Source organism: Chelonia mydas, chromosome 26, assembly GCF_015237465.2.
Source record: "Chelonia mydas isolate rCheMyd1 chromosome 26, rCheMyd1.pri.v2, whole genome shotgun sequence".
NCBI classification, from domain to species: domain Eukaryota; kingdom Metazoa; phylum Chordata; order Testudines; family Cheloniidae; genus Chelonia; species Chelonia mydas.
This window is the reverse complement of record NC_057859.1, coordinates 6,414,953-6,435,558: the sequence shown is the minus strand read 5'-3', so window position 1 is coordinate 6,435,558 and position 20,606 is coordinate 6,414,953. Positions and strand designations below refer to the sequence as shown.

General features: G+C 47.5%; 2 protein-coding genes across 8 annotated transcripts in view; one reads left to right on the top strand and one right to left on the bottom strand.

Moving 5' to 3' along the window:
- The window catches only part of LOXL2 (lysyl oxidase like 2), a 103,761-nt gene extending 101,318 nt beyond the window's left edge, over positions 1-2,443 (top strand). For all 7 annotated transcript variants that reach the window (XM_027830484.3, XM_043536255.1, XM_043536258.1 and 4 more), the window contains one exon: positions 371-2,443. In XM_027830484.3, coding sequence (XP_027686285.2) covers positions 371-450 — 80 coding nt within the window. In that variant the 3' untranslated portion in view covers positions 451-2,443. The remainder of the gene's footprint in view (positions 1-370) is intronic.
- R3HCC1 (R3H domain and coiled-coil containing 1) lies at positions 2,366-20,606 on the bottom strand. Its single transcript, XM_043536262.1, has 8 exons — positions 20,453-20,606; positions 16,189-16,318; positions 14,127-14,264; positions 10,082-11,303; positions 8,960-9,132; positions 7,029-7,099; positions 5,708-5,803; positions 2,366-3,090 (listed from the first exon to the last, which is right to left on the bottom strand). The coding sequence occupies exons 1-8, from the start codon at positions 20,502-20,504 to the stop codon at positions 2,951-2,953; spliced, it is 2,022 nt and encodes a 673-aa protein (XP_043392197.1). The 5' UTR covers positions 20,505-20,606; the 3' UTR covers positions 2,366-2,950.

Sequence of the window (20,606 nt, the reverse complement as noted above, 5' to 3'; positions counted from 1 at the left end):
GATGATATTGGTCCGTCTCCGAAGGAAATTGTGGGACAGTGTTCTTAAAGGGTTGGGTGAGGTGTACAGCCAAGTGTTAGTTTTATTCTTCCCCTCACTCCTTCCGTAGTGTATGAACTGAAGCTGAGCTATATGCTTGTCAAAGGTTAATAGAATTAAATAGCCGAAAGGTAGGCAACGGCCCTTGATCCAAGTTCAGAACTCCCAGTGGTGTGGAGGAAAACTCATGTTGTGGCAGCTTAGAAACAGAGGCGTAATTTACTCAATTTACCTGGTGGTTTGTGCATCTGCCTTTGGTGTCAGAGGCATAATTTACACAGTCTCAAGTGATACCTTGCTGACAGTACCTGGTTCTCTCTGCCTCTCACAGGTGACTCCTTAGGCCAAGAAATGGAACAGAAGTTTGATCACTTCAGCGGACTCACAAATAACCAGGTGTCCACGCGGTAAAGCAGCCGGCCTCCCACCCATTATTTAAGGAAGCAGGGATGCCTGTTTGCAACTTCCCTAACCACTGCACAGAAAAAGAAACCAAGTAAACAACCATGGACTTCAAATTAGCATCGTAAGTTATTCTCAGCAACACCCTCCATACCCATTTCAGGTGCTCAGCACACTAGGAAACAGAATTCGCTTGTAACTTCACTCCTAATATTAAGATGATTTGGAACCAGACTTTAATTCCACTCGGCCCCATGTCCCCGCAGCTAGGGCTTCACATTCATCCAGGCTAACCTGTTCACTGGAGACTCCCTCCCACCTTGTTCATCTGCACAGTTCCAGGCTGCAGTGAGCAGATCGCAGAGGTGGTGGTGGTTTCCTTTGGGTGAGGACAACCTACATGTGTCCCTACCATTGACAGTGTTTCAACATACTTCCCTCTCAGCTGCCTTGCTCCTGTCTCAGCATCTTTATGCTTTGATCTGAGTCTGAACGGACATTGCTTTTCTAAAGGTACTTAAATCCAACTCCTCCTCAGTCCTGCCATGAAAATACCCAATTTAGCACATAGCTAAGAAAAACTGGAGCACCTTCCTCAGACCAGGAAGCTGCCAAGTGTAATTTAATACTGTAATGTAAACTTGTTCATTTCAAATGCTCCACTCACAGTTTGATCTTTAAAAGGCACATCTAAAGCAGGGCTAGTCCGAACTGTGTTCTCTACAGTACTTACCAGAACTCCACACAGCTACAAGTCAATTATGCAATCTAGACCTGGAAAAGTTCCATTATTTAGTACACATTCTTGTGTTGGGAGACTAAACAGCATTTCTGCTGCACACTAAGCTGTTCATCCAAATGATTTTATGTACATCTATTCCTTCCAACACCTTTTAAGCTAGATATTACAACTGAGCCTTTTCTTTAAAGGATGAATATAGTTAATCATTGTATCATCAATATACTTTTACAAAGATAACTTATTGGCCTTTACTGTCAGGGATCTGGATCTTTGCATTATGTCAGACCACCTGTGTAAGCGATTTTTTAAAAGAGATTTTACACTTCGGTAAATGCATAATGGTGCTAAGTGTGTTCCTCTGTTTGTTTGAGGACGCATGTTGCTACATGTCTTCAGACACACACCTACTTGAATAAAAATCTCCTTTGCCCAGAAAAGAGTTTTATATGCCATTTTTGTGTATGTTCATTGAGTGACCTGGAAGTTTAGTTCTTTGACCCCTCTGCCATGTGGCTAGGGCAAGGGACTGGGAGCCAGGATACCTGGGTTCTACTCCCACTCGCTTGCTCTCAGTCAGCAAACTAACTAAAGGGACTTCAACAAACCTGAGCTCTAGTCACTTCTTAAGTTACAGCAAAGGCTGGTATTGCATCAGCTGAGTGCAAATTGGAAAATCACTTAGTTATACTAACATCACTGGACTGAAATGTTTTATCTTATTACACACCTAAAGTGCGATTGAAATTGGATGTGTCCCTTTAACCTCATTTTTGCTCTCTCTAACCTACCTCACAGGGGTGTTGTGAGGTGTAAGGAATGCCTGCCAAGTCCTTTGCTAATGTCTATCAGAGGATCTTCAAGTATGTATCTAATAAATACTAAGTTATTCCTCTCTGCCTAGAGAGAGGTATCTGGCTAAAGTTTTGCACCTACAGTAATCTGGAAAGCTCCATTTTGTTCTGAGGAGGAGAGACTTTAGTAAAGGCCTGAGCCTGAAGAATGTTCAAAAGCCTGAGCTCTTGCAGCATTCTCTCAGGATCAGGGGATGTCAAGTTCTGGCTTCCCCCCCAAATCAGTGGATAAGAACGCTCCTTGAAATACTGCACCATCACAACCCTGAGCATGCTTGTTACATACTGTGTATCCAGAAAAACTGATGCTGCCACATGCATTTGCTGCTTATCAGTTTTGTGGTATAACTTTATTTTAACAAACGTCAGCTTTACAACTTCAGTAAACATTAAACAGCTATTGACTCTTGCAAATGTGTTGCTCTGTTTTTCTTGCTTCCAATCAAGGCCCGAGGTATTCCCTCCCACAACCTTCAATCTAGGGCAGCTCTTACAGGAGGCTTTACACATTTTAAAAGAATTTAGTGCTTAGATCAAGGAGGCTTTGCTGTTGTAGCTATCACAGCCCATGAGTGGAGATTACCAATCACCCCAAAGTGGCAATGAGCTGCTTTGGCAGGGTGTTGATAAACACCTGCTGGGGACCAAGATAAAATGCTCTCCCTAGTAAAGAGCTAGTTTACAGTGGGCTCTGTACCCTGGATTAGTGAGAAATAATTTGAAAAACTAGGTGGCCCATTTCCCAGAATGCAACAAGGGAGTTCACTATTAACAACAGTAAACTTGTTCCCTTCCTCTATTTAAAGGGGAAAAAAACCTCAACTCCACAGTGTGTCCTAATGGCAACTCACTGTTCCGCATGCAGTTCGCTATCCCCCCATGCTCCTTTGAAGCTTGTCTTCGGCCCATGGTCAGTTTACTCTTCCAAGTTCCCGGGATGTAGCACGTCACCACCTGAGACTCTCTTTCTGTGCTGCAAACCCAGAGCCCTTGTCACCAGCCTTCTAGCCACTGCAGTGTCAGTCTGGGGTCTCTCTTTAGCCAGCTGAAGGAGCTCTAAATAAAACAGATGAGAAATCAAACAAAATGGAGGAGAGGGGGAAGTCCCCCTAATTAAATCCTCTTAGTTTAGGAACACTGTCTTGTAGCTAAACTACATAACTGGGAGTCAGCTCTTCCACAGAGTCACCGTGCAATTACAGGCAAGTCATTTCACCTCTGTCTCAACCATCCTACCTCACACCAGGGGACTTTACTGACCTGCCTCAATGGGATGCTGAGGGGCCAAATTTATTGTCTGTAATACGCATAGATTCAAAGACAAAAGGCAAAGTGTTATATTCAAATGGCTTAAAACCTGGTCCCTCACTGCAGTGGTAGAGAACCTTCAGTGATTAAAATTCACCAACTGCTTCAGAACCACTCCGGGCAAAATTTAGCAATTCAGATACCAAGAAAAACTGACATCAGTTGAGACACTCACTCTGAAAGCCTAGTGCTAACCCCTCGGAAAGCAGACTGCTTCAACTCCTAAACATTTTTAAATGATTGTGTAGATTTTAGAAGGCTTTTCTGAAGAGCCCATTTGCCCGAGGTTATTGGCAATTGCTGCTGTTAACCACCAGCTGGCTTGTTAAAGCTTCAAAATGGATTACTTGTTTTTTTTAAAAAACGCCAACATTTTACCAAGTCCAAACCCGCAGGCTCAATAAGCCTTCGTTTAATATACAGTGGATTTGATACCAGTAGAGTCGTTTAATTGTTTGCAAACTTGAAATCATCCAGTGAGCAATATGGCTTGGCCTGGGTTATTAAAAGATTGTTCAAACAAAAAAACTGGAGGCGGCCCAACGGCAGCAAAAAAAAACAAGAGGGACAGTGGCTCAATTTATCCACCCACAGCTTGGAAAATAAATCACCAGTATTCCTGACAAGGTTCTAAAGGGGACACTGTCAGCTAGTTTAGGTTTTGGTAAAAACCGGGTTGTTTTTTTTTTTAATTAAATACAATTTTGTTCAGGTTCGAACATTCCTCCGCAACCCTGATATCACACCCCTAGCCTAGCGCACAAGAATCAGGATGTGAACTACACCAGTCCCTTCACCATACAAGCTGAACAAAAGTGGGAAAAGCTAATTGGATTTGTTGAAAAATTCAGTTTCAATAATCTAGCCATGCTAGTAACTCAGGAAGTGGTAAAAAAATGACAGTGTCCTTTTAATTAATACTGAAATTTATTTCGACTACAATATACTGGATAAACACAGTAATTATATGTACAGTGAAATCTTTATATTGCGCCAAGATGCATGACATTTTTCACTTTTACTGCAACAAGCATAACTGATTACAGTATGATTTTAAAGTAATCAAATGAACTGAATGTTACTAACTCTGAATGGCTAAGCTTAAACAATTTTATCTGAATCTGCTACTGAATAATAAAAATTATGCCAACCACAAAGTACTAACTGCTATTGGTTTCATTTTCTGTGATATTTAATTGTTTGAACTAATTAGTGTAGGGAGAAAATGTACCATGAGTCTCTATTAACATCAATTAATATACACCCCAGATCCCCAACATCAAGGGTGGAAACAGATCTCATTCTTGACTGCTATTTATGCTTTATACAACTGAAGCAAGTGGTATCGAAAAGGAGCCCTAGATTCACCAGAATCTGTGCTTCAGTGCTGAGGCCCCACTGAAAGCAATGGAGTTTAAGCATGTGCTTAAAAGCAACCAGTCAGTCAATCCCGTCTGTACTGTCAGAGCGCAACACAGCCTTTCTTACCATCAATCTAATTCTACCCCCAAAACTTTTGGCACCTCTCCCTGAAGTCAGTGGGAACTGTGACTGTACCAGAGAGCGGAACCGGCTCCTGTGTTACTGTACACAATGCCTCCTGGTGGGACTTGCTGCTTTTCAGAAGGATATTTACTAATAATGCATTCAGCAGCAGGCTGCATTTAGCAGAGGACAGGTGGAACAATGTAGAAGTTACGGTATTTAACAGGCTACGGACAAGATTTTCAAGCTTGGGTGTCCATAGGGTCTGATTTTCGAGGGTGGGGATATCCCTGCAGCTCTCTCTGAAATTAGAGCTGCCTGTGAAAAGTAACTTTGCAAATCAGGTCAGTTATTTAGGTGCCTAACTGTCGGCACCCAACTCTAAAAATTTTGGCCTACACTAAAAAATAAAGATTTCTGATCTTCCTCTGCATGCTTTGTCCTCCTGTTACAAACACACAAAAGACTACTACTTCATCACGCCACTCCTCAAGGCAGCAGATGGTTCTGAGGTGTGCCACAAAAGTCACTTGCAACAAGACTGAGTTGGTGTGTTAATACTCTTATTCCACCTCTGATGTGCTCCCCTTCACAGTCACTTTTCTAATCTACAGACCCAGCTGGATTCTTTCTGCCTCGGGCATCATAACTTGAAATCTTCCCCGAGCAGAATTAAGGTGACAATTGATGCATGAGGCACAAAAGAATTCAGCTCACCCTCCTACACCACAAGAGTAAACACCTGTTCTTAAAGCAGTAAAGGTCTCGACTGTGGGTTTATTTTTAAATCCAGTATAATGAATAAGTTAGTCACAGTAACCACCCCTAGCAGCAGAAGATATGCAAAACAAGGAGCAAACACAAATCAAAGGTTTCTTACTTGGTCGCTGAAGTGCCTTGGTTTTAGACTGTCTTGTCCCATGGATCAAAGATCGGATCTTTAGAGAAGGATAACTCTGTCCCAAGGCCTGAGATGCTTCAAAGAATAAAGATCGCTACGGTCAACAAGCTGAATTTTTGTAACTATAAACAAAGTTCAGTGCACAGGTTGAGATCCTCAGTTGCTTTAAAGCAACACACCACCACTGAAGCCAATGGAACGACACCATTTTATCTCAGCTGATGATCTGGCCTTAGATTTTTAGCGGAATTTATTCAATTCACGCAGATGTTGAATCCTGTAGGCCTTGGGCCTGCAAGATTCCCACTGAAATTTGTAACTGTTTTGTTCAGGACGGGTCAGGGATGATAGGATCAGGCCCCACATATAGAATGAAGGCTTTCTGAATATATGCACAGCCAGACATGAACTGCTCTAAGGAACATTATGAGCGGGGGGTCAGTTTGCCATAAGGTCAGGTGTTTTGACCTAGATGTCACAAGCTGTTAATGATGTCCACAGAGGGTCGCACGTCCCCTTTGTTGTAGGCTTGCTAGAATTTTGTTCATTTTTCAGAATAAACCCAGTTGGCAGAACGGATTCATTTCTAAAATGCAAAATGATTCACACACTAATTCCTTATACAGGGAGTCCCAGCAGCCTGGTTATTACCCAAGGCAATTAAAAACCTGCAAAGCAGAGTTTCCGCAGAACATGTACTTAATAGAAGAGAACATCAACAATGCAGAATTAATTCTAGGTTCTTGTGTCAGAAGTTGAACCTGTGGTTTAAAGAAGTTTAAAGTTGGGGGAGGTGGCAGGGCAGGGAACTGGCATCAATGTTTTGCAGCTGCTTAGATTCAGTACTGGAATGACTTGGCATGCACGGTCAGCGGTATCTCCCGTGACGGTTACAGAAGGTTGCTTCACTCAGGAACCAGGACGCCTAACAGCTGTGGGGGAGAGACTTCCACTTCCATAGGGTGTGCGAGGGTGATGAGAAGTTACAGAACTCTCCACGCCCACACAGGGAAATGGATTTCTTTTCAACTGCCAATGAGAACGTGGGATTTGGGATGAAACTGGATTTAATCCTAAATACGATTTCCTTACCAATACCACGTTGTGGACCAGGCTCTTCCACATTTCACCTTACCAGAAGGAATGGGGCGTCGTCTTTTTAGTAAGAGAAACCCAGTGACACTCACTGGAATTCAGCTTACAGGGCAAGTGGAATTTTAAGGTTTCGCAACTATTTACCGTGCAACATTGGTGAAGTCGCACCAACGCCATAGGTTACTAAAGAATCAAGTCACGTTACCTGCTCCCAGACTGGAAAAGATACCCAGGGCATGAGTGTCATCGACCCACTGAATTTTGAAACCACTCTTGCTACAAAGAAAAAGGAGAGCAACACCATAAACAATCTGGCAAATAGCGTCAGTTAGTAATATCAGTACTTAGAGGTGCTTTTCATCCCTAGATACCCAGTGCTTTACAAAGCATTATCCCCTTTTTGTAGGTATGGGAAGACAGAAGTAGAGGGGCAAAGTGGAACTTATTCGTGGGCACAGAATCCACATATCCTGAACCCCATTCAAGTGCCCCCCGCCCCCACACACACCAGGGACTTGTTGCCCCCGGTGATTATACATTTCTTTAAAAGAAACACACGGTTTAATTCCAATCCCAGATTTGGGATTTGTCATGGAAAGAGCTAAGCGTTATGTATCATTCCGACAAACTGATTCCTCCAACGTCAACAGGAATGCGGGTGCAGGAAGTGCAAGCGTCAGAAAGGGGTACCAAAAAGGTGGTACAAAACCTAACGGGGGGAGAGAGAGAGTTTTTAAGCGCATGAAAGCCAACCAAACAAAACGTTCAAAGACTCCCCAGCAGCACTGGAAACTCAAATGCCGTTGCTTTATGCTAGGGGCGTGAGAACTGGAAAACGATCAGTTTCGTTTGAATGATAGCCTTCAGCCCAGTCCCCCTATCAGAGCTAAGTGCATAAAGTAAATGCCGAGGACAGACTGCAAAAAGTAGCTTGTGTCTTTAGGAGTTAACGTTACTATTAAGCTACAGGGTCTCCTGCAGAAACTTACCACCACACCATTATGTACATTAAGCAGGTGGTAGGGAAGAGCATGAATGCGTATCCATCTGCAGACGCAATAATCAAACATTTTTGCAGAGTGGACACAGTGTACTAGAGGCACGCTGGTCACAGCTCCACAGTTAAGGGGATGAATTTTGTTCTGACACGACAATCAATGCACTCCTTAAGGAGCTTTCATTGGATTACTGCCTCTGTGCTACACATTTACACGATCAATCTTACCTCTGAAAGAGCAAAGTAAGGACCCAATCCTTACTGCATTTTCAGCAGAGACGCCAAGGACTGCACATACTTTAGGAGTTGAACTCTAATCAACAGGTGTAATTTTACTCAGGAATTCGGATACTACAGTGATGAGGGCCGTTTAAGAAAAGATAGTCCGGTGGTTAGCACGCTAGCCTAGAACTTGGGAGAGCTAGGATCAGTTCCCTGCTCTGCCACAGACTTCCTCTGTGACCTTGGGCAAGACACTTAGCCTCTGAAAGGTGCGGAACTGGAGTGTTGTGAGGATAACAACATTAAAGATTGTGAAAAACAGAGCTTTACGGATGAAAGGCCGATATAATATTATAATAGCAGCACCTACATAACAAGCAGTCCCACTGAAATCCATATGATACTCGCATGACTCAAGTCATGCACCTTTGTAAGTGTTTGCCGGATTAGGGCCTAAAGAATCACAATTTCTATTTTTATAGAGAAATCGAGGATAATACAAATAAACCACCTCGCTCTCATATAGCGCCTTCCATCAGTACATCTCAAACAGGTTAACAAAAGGAGGTCAGTAACATTATCCCCATTTTATAGATGGGGAAACTGAGGCACAGAGCAGCAAAGTGACTTGTCCCAGGTCACCCAGCAGGCCAGTGGCAGAGCCAGGAATAGACCCCAGGTCTTCTGAGTCCCAGTTTAGTGCTCTAGCCACTAAAAACAATGCAAGGACAGAACTGAAATGCAATGAAACTTCGTTACATTCTTGCACTGGCCCTTGAAACAATTTATATCGTGTATGCAAGGCTGCACACATCCTGCTCACTTCATTCAGGCAACTGGCACCACTGATGTCAAGCGGAATGTCTTTAAGCTCGGATGGCAAGCAGGAACTGCCCTGTTCTGAGGTAGGTACTTACTGGAACTCTGAAAATGCTTCCATCAGATGCTCCGTTTTCAGGGATGGCAAGAAATCGTAGATCTCTATAACATGTCCAAAATCTCCCTCATTGATCTGTGCATCCCCATAGCTGGAATAATCGAACTGGATCTTCTCGACACTAATGTCCTTTACAGTCAAATAAGTTGCAATCTGGGAGGAGAAGAGTGTTAGATGTCAAGGTGCATTTCTAATACTGCAGGAGAAGCCAATGAGCAAGGACATTTAGGGATCTTCAAAAATGCAATGTTCTATCAAGCACAAAGTATGCCTGTACATTTTACATATATAGGGGCTAGGGTGCGAGCCTGGGATGAGACCTGGGTTCAATTCCCTGCTCTGCCACACCCTTCCAATGTGACCTTGGGCAGGTCACTTAGTATCTCAGTGCCTCAGTTCTCCACCTGTACAATGGGGATAATAGCACTGCCCTGCCTCATAGGATAAATGCTCTAAAGATCGTGAGATGCTCCGATACTACAGGAATGGGAGCCATGTAAGATACTTAGGACTGATCCCACTGGAAAATGGCATAACCAGTTTAGCCACCAGCTTTCCCCTACACGCTGCTCCAACCAACATGCCTGAACCCTGCTCTGGAAAGACCCCTCCAGGGATGAGAGGGGAATTCAGCTCCCAACGCCCATTCAGTCTTTGGCCTGTGCTGTTCAACAGACCCAGTTAGCAGCAGAAGGGCTTTAAGATGGAGACTCCTGACTGCTAGGAAATGGACTGAGACCCACCTGTGTGTACCACACAGCCCACTGCCTGAGCCATCCACTCCCCAGTCATTTCACAGCCACAGTCTAGAGAATACTTAGCCCTGCCCCGAGGGCAGGGGACTGGACTAGAAGACCTCTCGAGGTCCTTTCCAGTCCTACGATTCTATACTTTTAAGTGGTTCAATAAAAGCAAGCAGGAGCCATAACCAGAGCTCTGCCAGAGCCATGACAAAGAGGTGTCTCAGGGGCTCCTCCTCTCCCTTTTAGAAGATGACAGAGCCTATTAAAATCACTGCCACATCTCTAATCCACAGCCCATCCACTGGTCATGACTGTCACAAATCCAGTCTCTAAGGTAACATTCACATCAAAACCTTTACCTCTTGCAAGAGTTCAGCACCACAGTCGTCCTCTACGCTGCTCTCCTCTTGCTCATTCACTGCAGGGTTTTCCGTGCCTCTATCCTCTGCAGACAATTCCAACCCACACTGCAGTCTGCCCGCCAGCACTGTACAATCCTCATCCCGATCTTCTGGTAGTGATATCTTTTGGGCACGATCCAGTACAGAGGTATCCATGCAGTGCTTATCCTCGTCAGCCAGTATAGATGGTTTTTTACCATACTCCATTCCAGGGGCATCCATACCTCTTTGATCCTGGTTTTCTGGGAGACTTAGGTTCTGGCTACGCTCCAATATGATGGTGTCTGTACAGCCCTCGTCCTGGTTTTCAAGTACTGAAAAGTTCTTGCTTTGTTCCAATAAGGAGGCATCCACAGACTCCTTATTCTGGTCTTCTGGTAGGGACAGGTTTTTGCTACACTCTGATAGAGTGGCATTCGTAGAGCCTTTATCCTGGTTTTCCAGGGCCAGTACGTTTTCGCTACACTCCGATACAGTGGCATCCATGGTGTCTTGATCTTCTCCTTGGTGCCGGTTTTTGCTACACTCCAATACAGTGGCATCTGTACTGCTGTTATCCTGGTCTTCATGTTGAGATAGGGTTTTGCTACACTCCAATGCAGGGGCATCTAAACAGTCTTTATCCCGGCCTTCCAATACGGATAGGTTCCTGGCACACTCCCACACAGGGACATCTGAACAGTCCACTGGACACGTGTTACTTTTATCACCACGGATTTCACCCACAATATGTTCTTCATATGCCTCTTTAGGGCCCTGAACTTCAGGAATTTCCTTGCTCGGGACTGGACCAAGATTACTCGCTACCCTGCTGGAATCTGTAGTGGCCTCAAAGTTACCCGACTCCTCTGGGGTCCCATCGGTTGCACTTTCAATGCAGCTCCCTGCCTCGTGCACCACATCACCATCTGGCTCAGCTCCAGCTCCAGCCAGGTTTTCGTTTCTCAACTCCTCCAGTTTTTCACGCATCACCCTGGGGACATACAAAGCTTTATCCGGCTTCCTCCGGGGCTGCCGCCTAGTCCTGCCGATTCCTCTGTTGACTTGAGAGCCATCGGCAGGTACCTCCGCATGGCGCGGCCCCGCGGCTCTGCCTCCCCTACTTCTGGACTGGAGAGGGCGGTGGGATCTCGCTGTGGTGCTGCAGGAACTGTTCTGATCGCCAGGCTCCTCGGGCAACCTAGTGCCAAAACAGCAGGGAAATACATGATGTGCTGGGACACTTCATGCTATGGTCAAACTTCAGCAGGAGCAGCTTCCCCTCCTTCCTATTACAAGGCAGCGCTATTGACAAGATCAAAAGTACAACCATACACACTGTCACCAACATACTGCATGCATGCGTCCTTCGCAGCAGCAGGAGATGATCCAAACTGCGGCCCACAGATCACTTGCTGGTGATCTGTGCAGAGCTGGCTAAGTTACTAGGGCACTGGCTTCACACCCTCCTCTCCAGCTGCTTCCACAAGGGACTAGGCTCTTCATTGCAAGGGAGCCTGGAGGCCTGTAAAAGCAGCTGCCATTTTAGCAGGCTGTGCTACAGAGGAGGAGGAGGAGGAAACCGAGAGGAGCTTCGTGGGACGATGGAGAGAAAGGAAAGCAGCTACTGGGCAGTATGTCCAGGGCACATCAGGAGAAAAGGACCAAGTGTTAAGCTGCATACCCGGGAAGGAGGGAACCAAGCACTTGCATTAGCACATGACAAGGGGACCAGGCGGCAAAGAAGCCTGAGGAGCAACAAATGAGAAGGGGAGACAAGAAGCTATTAATTCAGAAAACCGGCTATGCCAGGGGTGGGCAAACTTTTTGGCCCGAGGGCCACACCTGGGTATGGACATTGTATGGCGGGCCACGAACGCTCACAAAATTGGGGGTTGGGGTGCGGGCTCCGGCTGGTGGTGCAGGAGGGTGCTCCAGGCTGGGACCGAAGGGTTCGGAGGGCGGGACGGGGATCAGGGCTGGGGCGGGGGTTGGGGCACAGGAGAAGGCCAGGGGTGCAGGCTCTGGGTGGCGCTTACCTCCAGCAGCTCCTGGAAGTAGTGGCATGTCCCCCCTTCTGCTCCTACGCGGAGGCACGACCAGGTGCCACCCCTGCAGCTCCCCTTGGCCGCGGCTGCTGGCCAATGGGAGCTGCGGGGGCAGCGCTTGGGGCACATGCAGCCTGCGGAGCCCCTGGCTGCCCCTCCACGTAGGACCCAGAGGGGGGACATGCTGCTGCTTCCGGGAGCCACGGCACATGCGGAGCCGGGAAAGCTCCAGACCCCACTCCCCGGCAGGAGCTCGAGGGCTGGATTAAGACACCTGAAGGGCCAGATGTGGCTCCGGGCCATAGTTTGCCCACCCCTGGGCTATGCTCTGCATTCATCCCTCAATGCGCCACCCAACTGATCATCAAAATAAAGTGAGGGACAGAGTAAACTGCTGGGCTCTAATTCCTGATGGAAAAAAAAATTCTACACCTCCTCCTATTCACTAGGGACAATATAACAACAGCGGCTTCAGACACCCACCCTGCAAAAGCAAGCACAAGTTACCAGTATTTTGCCTTGCATCATCTATCCTTTTGACAGGTGGGTTAAAGGGGCAGCCCATCCACTTACATTTGGCCCAACATTTAATTTTTGACGAATCCCCAAGACTAACAGGAATTTTTCTACAATTTTTTTTAAAAAGGGGGTCAATGCAAACAATTGTTTTTAACAACAAACATTCATCTCCTGCAGAGTCTGCGGCCCAGACATTGCAGCGCTAAGAAGCTTCGCTCCTCGGTCTAGAATTCCACCTGTCCATCTAAAAGGGACATCACAGCCACTCCGGCCTGAATCCAGGCTGATCGCCAGGCTAACACTGAAAGAGACACAGTCAACTCTCGTTTGACTCAGAATTTTTAAAAAGAGCTTCTACCGAATCCGAGTCCGACAGATGTGTTGAAATGCCCCATACTGTTGTTTTAGGTTGTAATAGGAACTTTTGTTTTTAAACACATACAAACGTCCCTCTGGAGGTTTTGCAACCCAAACATTGCAGCAGTGAGTATCTGAAAACAAAAATGACTGTGCACAAAAGTGAAAGTAATTCTGCTGATTCTTCACAGAGAGAAATGCCAGGGGAAAAACAACAACGTGACCAAACAGCGTAAGTTACTGACAAACTAATCTGTTTTTTTAATTCTCGCATTTTTAATCTTAAAGTGCGCATAACAAACAGATGTTTAATACGTATGACTTTTAAGTGGACAACGTCCCTTTAGCTGGGGCACCATAAGGTTAAGTAACTTGTCCAAGATCGCACAGGGAAATGACAGAACAGGAATGGAATTCAAAGAGTTTTGACACCTGGCTTTAACCACTAGTGCACACTCCCTTCCAGTTCTGGGTATAGAACCCAGCACTCCCCATTCCCTGTTGCCTGCCTCAGATCTGGGTCTAGATCCCAGGAGTCCTGACTCCCTACTCTAACCACTAGACAACACTCCCTTACAGATCTAGATATAGAACCCAGGCCTCCTGATTCCCTGTCCTGTGCTCCAACTAGACCGAACTCCCTCGCCTTACACATCTAAATAGAATTCACTGCATTACAAAAGTAGGCTAAAGCTGTTAGCTTTTTGCCCGGATTCAGTACAACTAGGCAGTTTGGCGATTGTCACAGCATCACTTTGACGAGCTTTGACTGCACACCACCAGCGTATTGCTTGAACCCCAAGGGGTGAAATTACCCACAGTTGTAAATTCAGGCCTATTGCGTGAATTGAGGAGGGATAGTTTTGTTGTTCAGCTATGTGACCGGCAGTCAGGACTCTTGGGTTCTATTCATAACTGACTTGCCGTGTGACCCTTGCAAGTCACTTAACCACTCACTGCCTTTTTCCGTATCTGCAGAAGAGAATAGGGCTCAAGCCATCCTCACGGGGTGCAGTGAGACCCAGTGCCTTGTAGTGCACAGCACCATGAGATGGAAGGCACAGTAAGGGAGAAGAACTGCTGTACCTACAGCACCTTACCTTATGACTGAGTGACATATAACAGTCCTTCTCTTCCATCCTTCCCCGACAGAAAAGCTGCTTAACAAATCGACATTGTCCACAGTCCTGTGGATCAGGTACCTGAGGCGGCTGGACAAGGGAGGGAACAAGAGAACTCTGGAAAAGGAAAACAGGGCATCATCAGCTTGAAATGGGCGGGGAAGGAGAAGCAGAAGCAGACACTGCAAGTCCCCATTAGTGACCCCAAATCACTCCTGGGGTGGGGTCTTAACTCCATTCCCCGTGGCCAGCGAGCCACATCCCAAAAGCCAATTGGCCCCCTAGCTGGGAGCAACAGCAGAGGGGCTAGAGAGCGAACCGTCTGTGGTGCCTGACGTACCCTTGCACCCCTCCAGGGCACGACTGGGTTGGGTCAGCTTGCTCTGCTGTCCCTGTCATGATGTAACTTGCCAACACTGGCAAATTTAGCCTCGCAACACCCCTGCCAGGCAGCCCAGTGTTATTACCCTGGGTTGCAGGTGGGGAGCGGAGACTCAGAGAGATGAAGGGACTTGCCCAAGGTTACACAGGACAGAGTCTGGAACAGAACCAGGTTTCCCCAGTTCCAGGCCAGTGCTTTCACCACAAGATTATCCTTCTGCCTTTATCTGTTCTATGGATAAACAAGAGGGCATCAAGGTTGAGACCTGTCAATCTGGCACCTTTCACAGTGTTAAATTCACAGGGAAACCCTTTATTATGTGTATCTCCAGAAATTATGAGGTCAGAAAAAAAGATATTCTGTTTCACATTGCATGGTATTTATACACACACTAAAATCACATCTAGTTTCACTCCCAGGTACCTTGCAACTGGACTTTAATATCTTCCTCAATCTAAAATACTGTACTAAGTATCCAATTCAAACAACTAGAGTCCAAGCAAGTCTACCTGGAACATGTCTCTCTCTCCCATCTAGCCCCTACTCTCTGACAGAAATTCATATGAATCTTATTATCTGTGCACAAGCAGACAGGCAAAACATACGTCTGGAGCGCAGCCAAGCCAAGGGATTTGTGTTCATCATGCCCCATAATCGTTTTCTGCTGGGACAGAGAACACTGTGCACAGGAAGGCCTTAGCAGGGAGGGGCTGACGAAGAACAGTTTGATCTTAAACTATTGGTAATAACCCACCAAGCGGGGACATCAAGTGAACGAGGCCGGGAACTGGCTGTTGCAGAAGTTGCTAGCATCCAGCATAATTCTACCCAGGGAAGAATAATAGTTAGAGATGGGCCCAGGGCAAAAACCCTGCACTTTGAGAAAGTGCAGATCCAGGCTCAAACTTTGTAACTGACCCCTCTTGCTTTAATGGCCATAAACCATAACCCAGTTCTGAATGGTCTAGGACAGTGGTCCTCAGCCTTTCCAGACTACTGTACCCCTTTCAGGAGTCTGATTTGTCTTGTGTACCCCAAGTTTCACCTCACTTGCTTATAAAAATCAGACATAAAAATACAAATGTGTCCCAGCACACTATTACTGAAATATTGCTGACTTTCTCATTTTTACCATAATTATAAAATAAATCGATTGGAATATAAATATTGTACTTACATTTCAGTACACAGCATACAGAGCAGTATAAGCAAGTCACTGTCTGTATGAAATTTTAGTTTGTACTGACTTCGCTACGGCTTTTTATATAGCCTGTTGTAAAACTAGGCAAATATCTAGATGAGCTGATGTACCCCCTGGAAGAGCTCTGCTTTCCCCCAGGGGTACGCATACCCCTGGTTGAGAATCACTGGTCTAGGACATGGGATCTGGCTCCCAATGTTGCGGCTCAGCCCCCCCATCTCTAATAAAATCTTTCGTCCTGTAGGGCCCATCTGAAGTTACAGACATACAGCAGCAAAGAAATGCAGCCACCTCTGGATGGAGTGCACAGCCACCCAACAACACAAAGCATCCTGCATGACAGTGGGCAAAGGGGACCATAAACATCTTATTATTCACATGGGGTAAAAAGGGCCCAGGTTTTGTGGCCCTTATCTGAAAGCTCCTGCAATGTAAACGGCACAACGTAAGCCACCTACTTCTCATGCTGGTTTTGGAGCAGAAAATGGTCCAGTTCTTCGGAGACCTTGCAGACGAAGTCATTCTCATTAGGGGAGAGGAAGACACCATCCAAGCAACGCAGCGCCAGGGTGACAGCGGGGAGGTGGCCTGATGGAGGGTGGGACGCAGAGGGAGAGGGTGACAAAAGGCAGCAGGGGAGGGGAGGGGAAGGGAGAGGGGCACTTATAAATGCTTTAGCTCCTTGGTACTACTGAGGTCTACAGTGGTTTGGCACTTTGGAGTAGGCTGCATAGCAGAGCCCGCACCCACACCCTCCACCCAAAGTCCTATTGCATCCTGTACAGATATCAGCAAGGCCCAAAGGCAATTCCCCGCCCTCCCGGCATCCACCGTGGCCCCCACCCCCAGAAATCCCCCAGCCTCTCCAGCACCCACCACCCCACCCCCAACAAGACCCACAGCAACACCCCACACACACCTCTCCAGCATCCACCCCCAGCAACCCACCCCGCCCCGCGCAAGCATCCACAGCCAGCAACCCGCCCCCCCCAGCAGAACCCCCAGCACCCCGCCCCCCCAGCATCCACCCACCCCCAACACCCCGCCTCCGCCTCCAGCAAGACCCCCAGCAACCCACCCCCCCAGCATCCCCCCGCCCCCTCCGCAACCCACCCCCCCCCCCAGCATCCCACTCCCAGCGGGACCCCCAGCACCCTGCCCCCCCAGCATCCACCCACCCCCAGCGAGACCCCCAGCGACCCGCCCCCCAAGCATCCCCCCTTCCAGCGGGACCCCCAGCACCCTGCAAGCAACCCGCCCCCAGCGGGACCCCCAGCGACCCGCACTGGGGGCGCAGGGCCAGCGACCCAGGGCCGGCCCCCCTCCGCTCCCCGGGCCCGCCGCCGGTGCTCGGAAGGCCGAGGCGCAGCCGCCGCCGGGCCGGAGGAGGCGGGGGGCCGGGGCCGGCCTGCGGGGCGCACCGGGGCCCGCACTCACCGGCAGGCCGGGGACCAGCAGCAGCGGCGGCGGCACCGCGCGGCGTCCGAGCCCCGCTCCCCGGCCGCGGCTCCGCCTTCTCCGGCGCCGCCCCGCAGAGCCGGGCGTGGGCGGGGACTGACCTGCGCCGGCCCCCCGCCTGCCGCCGCCGTGCTCGGGGAGGGCGGGGTGCGGAAACGCTTCTTATCTGTTTGCGTGAAGGGTTACTTATGGGGATGGCCGGGGCATCTGTGCCTGGCCCGGGCCCCCGTGCTCGGCGCTGTACACACCGAAGAAAGCGCTGACAGGCTGTAAGGCAAACACAAGGGCCGCAGCTCCGCCCCTGGAGTGTGGACACTCACGACAGCGACAGACAGGGAAGGGGTTGCTGGAGTGAATTCATCCCCACAAGAGGCAGAAGTTAGGTCCACGGATGCTTTCTTCCATCCACCTTGCTGCGTCTACAGGTAGGTTAGGGTGACCGGGTGTCCCGATTTTATAGGGACAGTCCCGCTATTTGGGACTTTGTCTTATATAGGCACCTATTACCCTCCCCCCCGTCCTGATTTTTTCACACTTGCTATCTGGGCACCTGAAGGGTGGTCGACCTAACTACATGGTGCAAGGTGTGAAATTTTTGCACAGGCCTGCGCGCTATAGCTCGGTCGACCTAAGCATTAGGTGTAGACCACGCCTCCTTCCAGGCAACAGATGGGTACAGACGGCCGGGGGAGTACAAGGAACCAGTGCTGACCAATGGCCTTGCATGACAGCAATTCAACAATAGCCTAACCGTTGTCCTACCTTTTGCAGGCCTCACAACAAAGACGACGTCGAAGGAGGACAATGAAGTAAGTTTGAGAAGGATACGGTGTCCTAATCCTTGCTCTCACCCTTTACACTTGGGCCTCCCATGTCAAGCCATTCTAAGGACAGCTGCGCAGCTAGATAGAAGCCTCAGATTTGGGGATGGGGCCTGGAGTCCCCTGTCTTCCCTAGCCCTCCTGGTCCCACCCCAAAGGTGACCCCATATAACACACCAGCTTCCAGATGCACAGCAGCATTCGGGGAAAATGTCCTGCAGCTTCCATTTTAAAACGTGGACCCCGATCCTGCGAACTCCAACAGTAACCCTTACCCCATGTGAGACATCCCGCCTAGGCAATGGGACAACTCTCTAAGGAAGGGTTCGCAGGGCTAGGCCCTTAGCAGTGCTTAATTTGTAATGAAAGATGTGTCAGCTCAAGCAATTAGGTGCCAGGACTCAAGCAATTTTTTTACTTTAATAACGGATGCAGCAGGCCCAGAGGTGCCAGGGCTGTAAACTGCCAAGCCTAGAGGTGCTGGGGCTCAGCCCTGGCAAACCTGGGCACAAATTAAGCCCTGGCCCTTAGGCCCAAATCCACAAAGGGACCCCTTAGGCTGGGTCTACACATAAAAACTAGACAAACCTAGCTCTGTCCCTCGTGCCCTGAACGCTGTTGTTAGGTTGAAATATTCCCCCCCACCCTGATGTAGACACAGCTCAGTCGACGGAAGAATTCTTCTGTCGCTCTAGCTATCACCTCTTGGAGAGGTGAATTAACTACATTGACAGAAAAACTCTTCCATTGGTGGAGGAAGCATGTATGCTACAGCTGCGGCACTGCTGGTGAACTGCTTATAGCATTGACATAGCTTAAGTCCCCAACCCCGCAAAGACTTAAGAACACAACTTCAGACACATGAATAATCTCAATGCACTTAATACGATGACACATGTGCCTAAAATTACTTACATGCACAACTGAGCCTTAATTTGTTCCAGCACTTTATAGGGGTTTAGATTATCCTACAGTCATGGGCCCAGATGCTCCCTATCACAGTTGTTAACGCCAATATTTTGGTACATTACTCCAGTTCCAAGTGCTGCAGTCTCCCCAAAGCTTAGATCTTAACACCACTTCTCAAAATATGATTGGTCAAGTCAGGTCATTACAGGCTTGGTCCAGCAACCTCTGCTCACACGACTCATCCTTACTCACACAGCTAAAGACTAGTCGGGCTGGGTAATTTCTGCCTTACCCCAAACAACGTTTGATGCAGAGTTAGCTGCTTCTTATGCAGTCATTCTAATCCAGCAGGTATTTCTACTTAGGGATTCATTAAAGCCTCTTCCTAATGAAAGCTGGGCAAGACACTGGCAGGGCTGTATTACATTTACCAGGCTTGATTCTCTTCCTTTCACTCCAGTGTAAATCAGGAGTTACTAAAGAAGGCAATGGAGTTATACCAGTGTAAGAATCAGATTCGGTATGCGTCAGTAATTCTCCATTAGACCTCACAAAACAAGGTAGAAACCCACTAGTTCTACTTCTATATAATAATGATCACAAACAAATTGATAATTAATACATGTTATTTGATGGCTCCTCCCTCATCTACCACAGCAGGTGAAGGGGCAAAGTACAAAACCAAAAAGCAATAATTCATGAGAAATAAAATCACAGAGATCAATCATATGCAATCATCGTCAAGGCTTTTTTAAAGCATCTGCTACTTCAGCAGATGCTAGACCCAGGGCAGTATTTTCTCCTGGTCCCTCTCTAGTTCTCATCTGTGCTGGGCACTTCCTACTGTGATACTTTAAGGCCACGATCCTCTGAAATATTTAGGCACCTAACTCCCATTGAAATTATTAGTTAAATTCTTTGAAGTAAATTGTAAAGTGCCTAAATATCTTTGAGGATCTTAGTTTACTGGAAGAGGAGTTTGTTTTTTGTTGGGGGGTGTCACCCTGTCTCTGTGGGAAGTGATCCTGTCTGGATATTCCCAATCCATCCCTGCCCAAGATAATTTTATTCATGGCTCATAAGGAGGCTTAACAATCACATTATACAGCACTTTACAACTTCAAAGAACTGAACTCATTAACCAGTTAAACTTGGTTACCCAAGAGTAAAAACTGGTCATCTAGGAGAGGTTAGGACTTTCACTAAAGGCACAAGACACTACTTAAAGTGGGGTGGGGAATCACAAGGGGCTGCAGACCCAGCCTCCCCACCCCCAAATCAAACTGGATCTGGATTATTGAGGGGCATACTTAAAGCACTGTTTTACCAAAACTGCTGCTCCCAAATTATAATAGACCCCCACTCTTTTCAGACTACTAACTAAAGGTCAAACAAAATTGTGTCCCTGCAGTCAGGCTAGGAGCTCTAGCCTTTGAATTATGACAAATTTTATTCTCTATTCTTTTCTTTTAAACAAATCATAACCCCACCTGCCGGGCAACTTACTGACTCCACAATCACTGGAGAAACTCACTGAGCTGTTTCTCCTTCTTTCTCTGATTAACTGCTCCAGAATCTTCTCTCATTCCAGAATTTCCTCTGTTTCTCTTAAAGGGCCACCATAGTCACTCTGCCTTGAATCCTGGGAACTCACTGGGCAGACCTCCCAACCATTGCTTTCAGGGACA

Excerpts from the sequence above, each read along its gene's own strand:
- R3HCC1 (XM_043536262.1), bottom strand. The coding sequence starts at position 20,504 with ATGAGAGAAGATTCTGGAGCAGTTAATCAGAGAAAGAAGGAGAAACAG. Across the intron at positions 14,265-16,188 it reads CTCCAAAACCAGCATGAGAA|AGTTCTCTTGTTCCCTCCCT; the intron begins GTAGGTGGCTTA and ends TTCCTTTTCCAG. Across the intron at positions 11,304-14,126 it reads ATATGTCACTCAGTCATAAG|GTTGCCCGAGGAGCCTGGCG; the intron begins GTAAGGTGCTGT and ends TTTTGGCACTAG.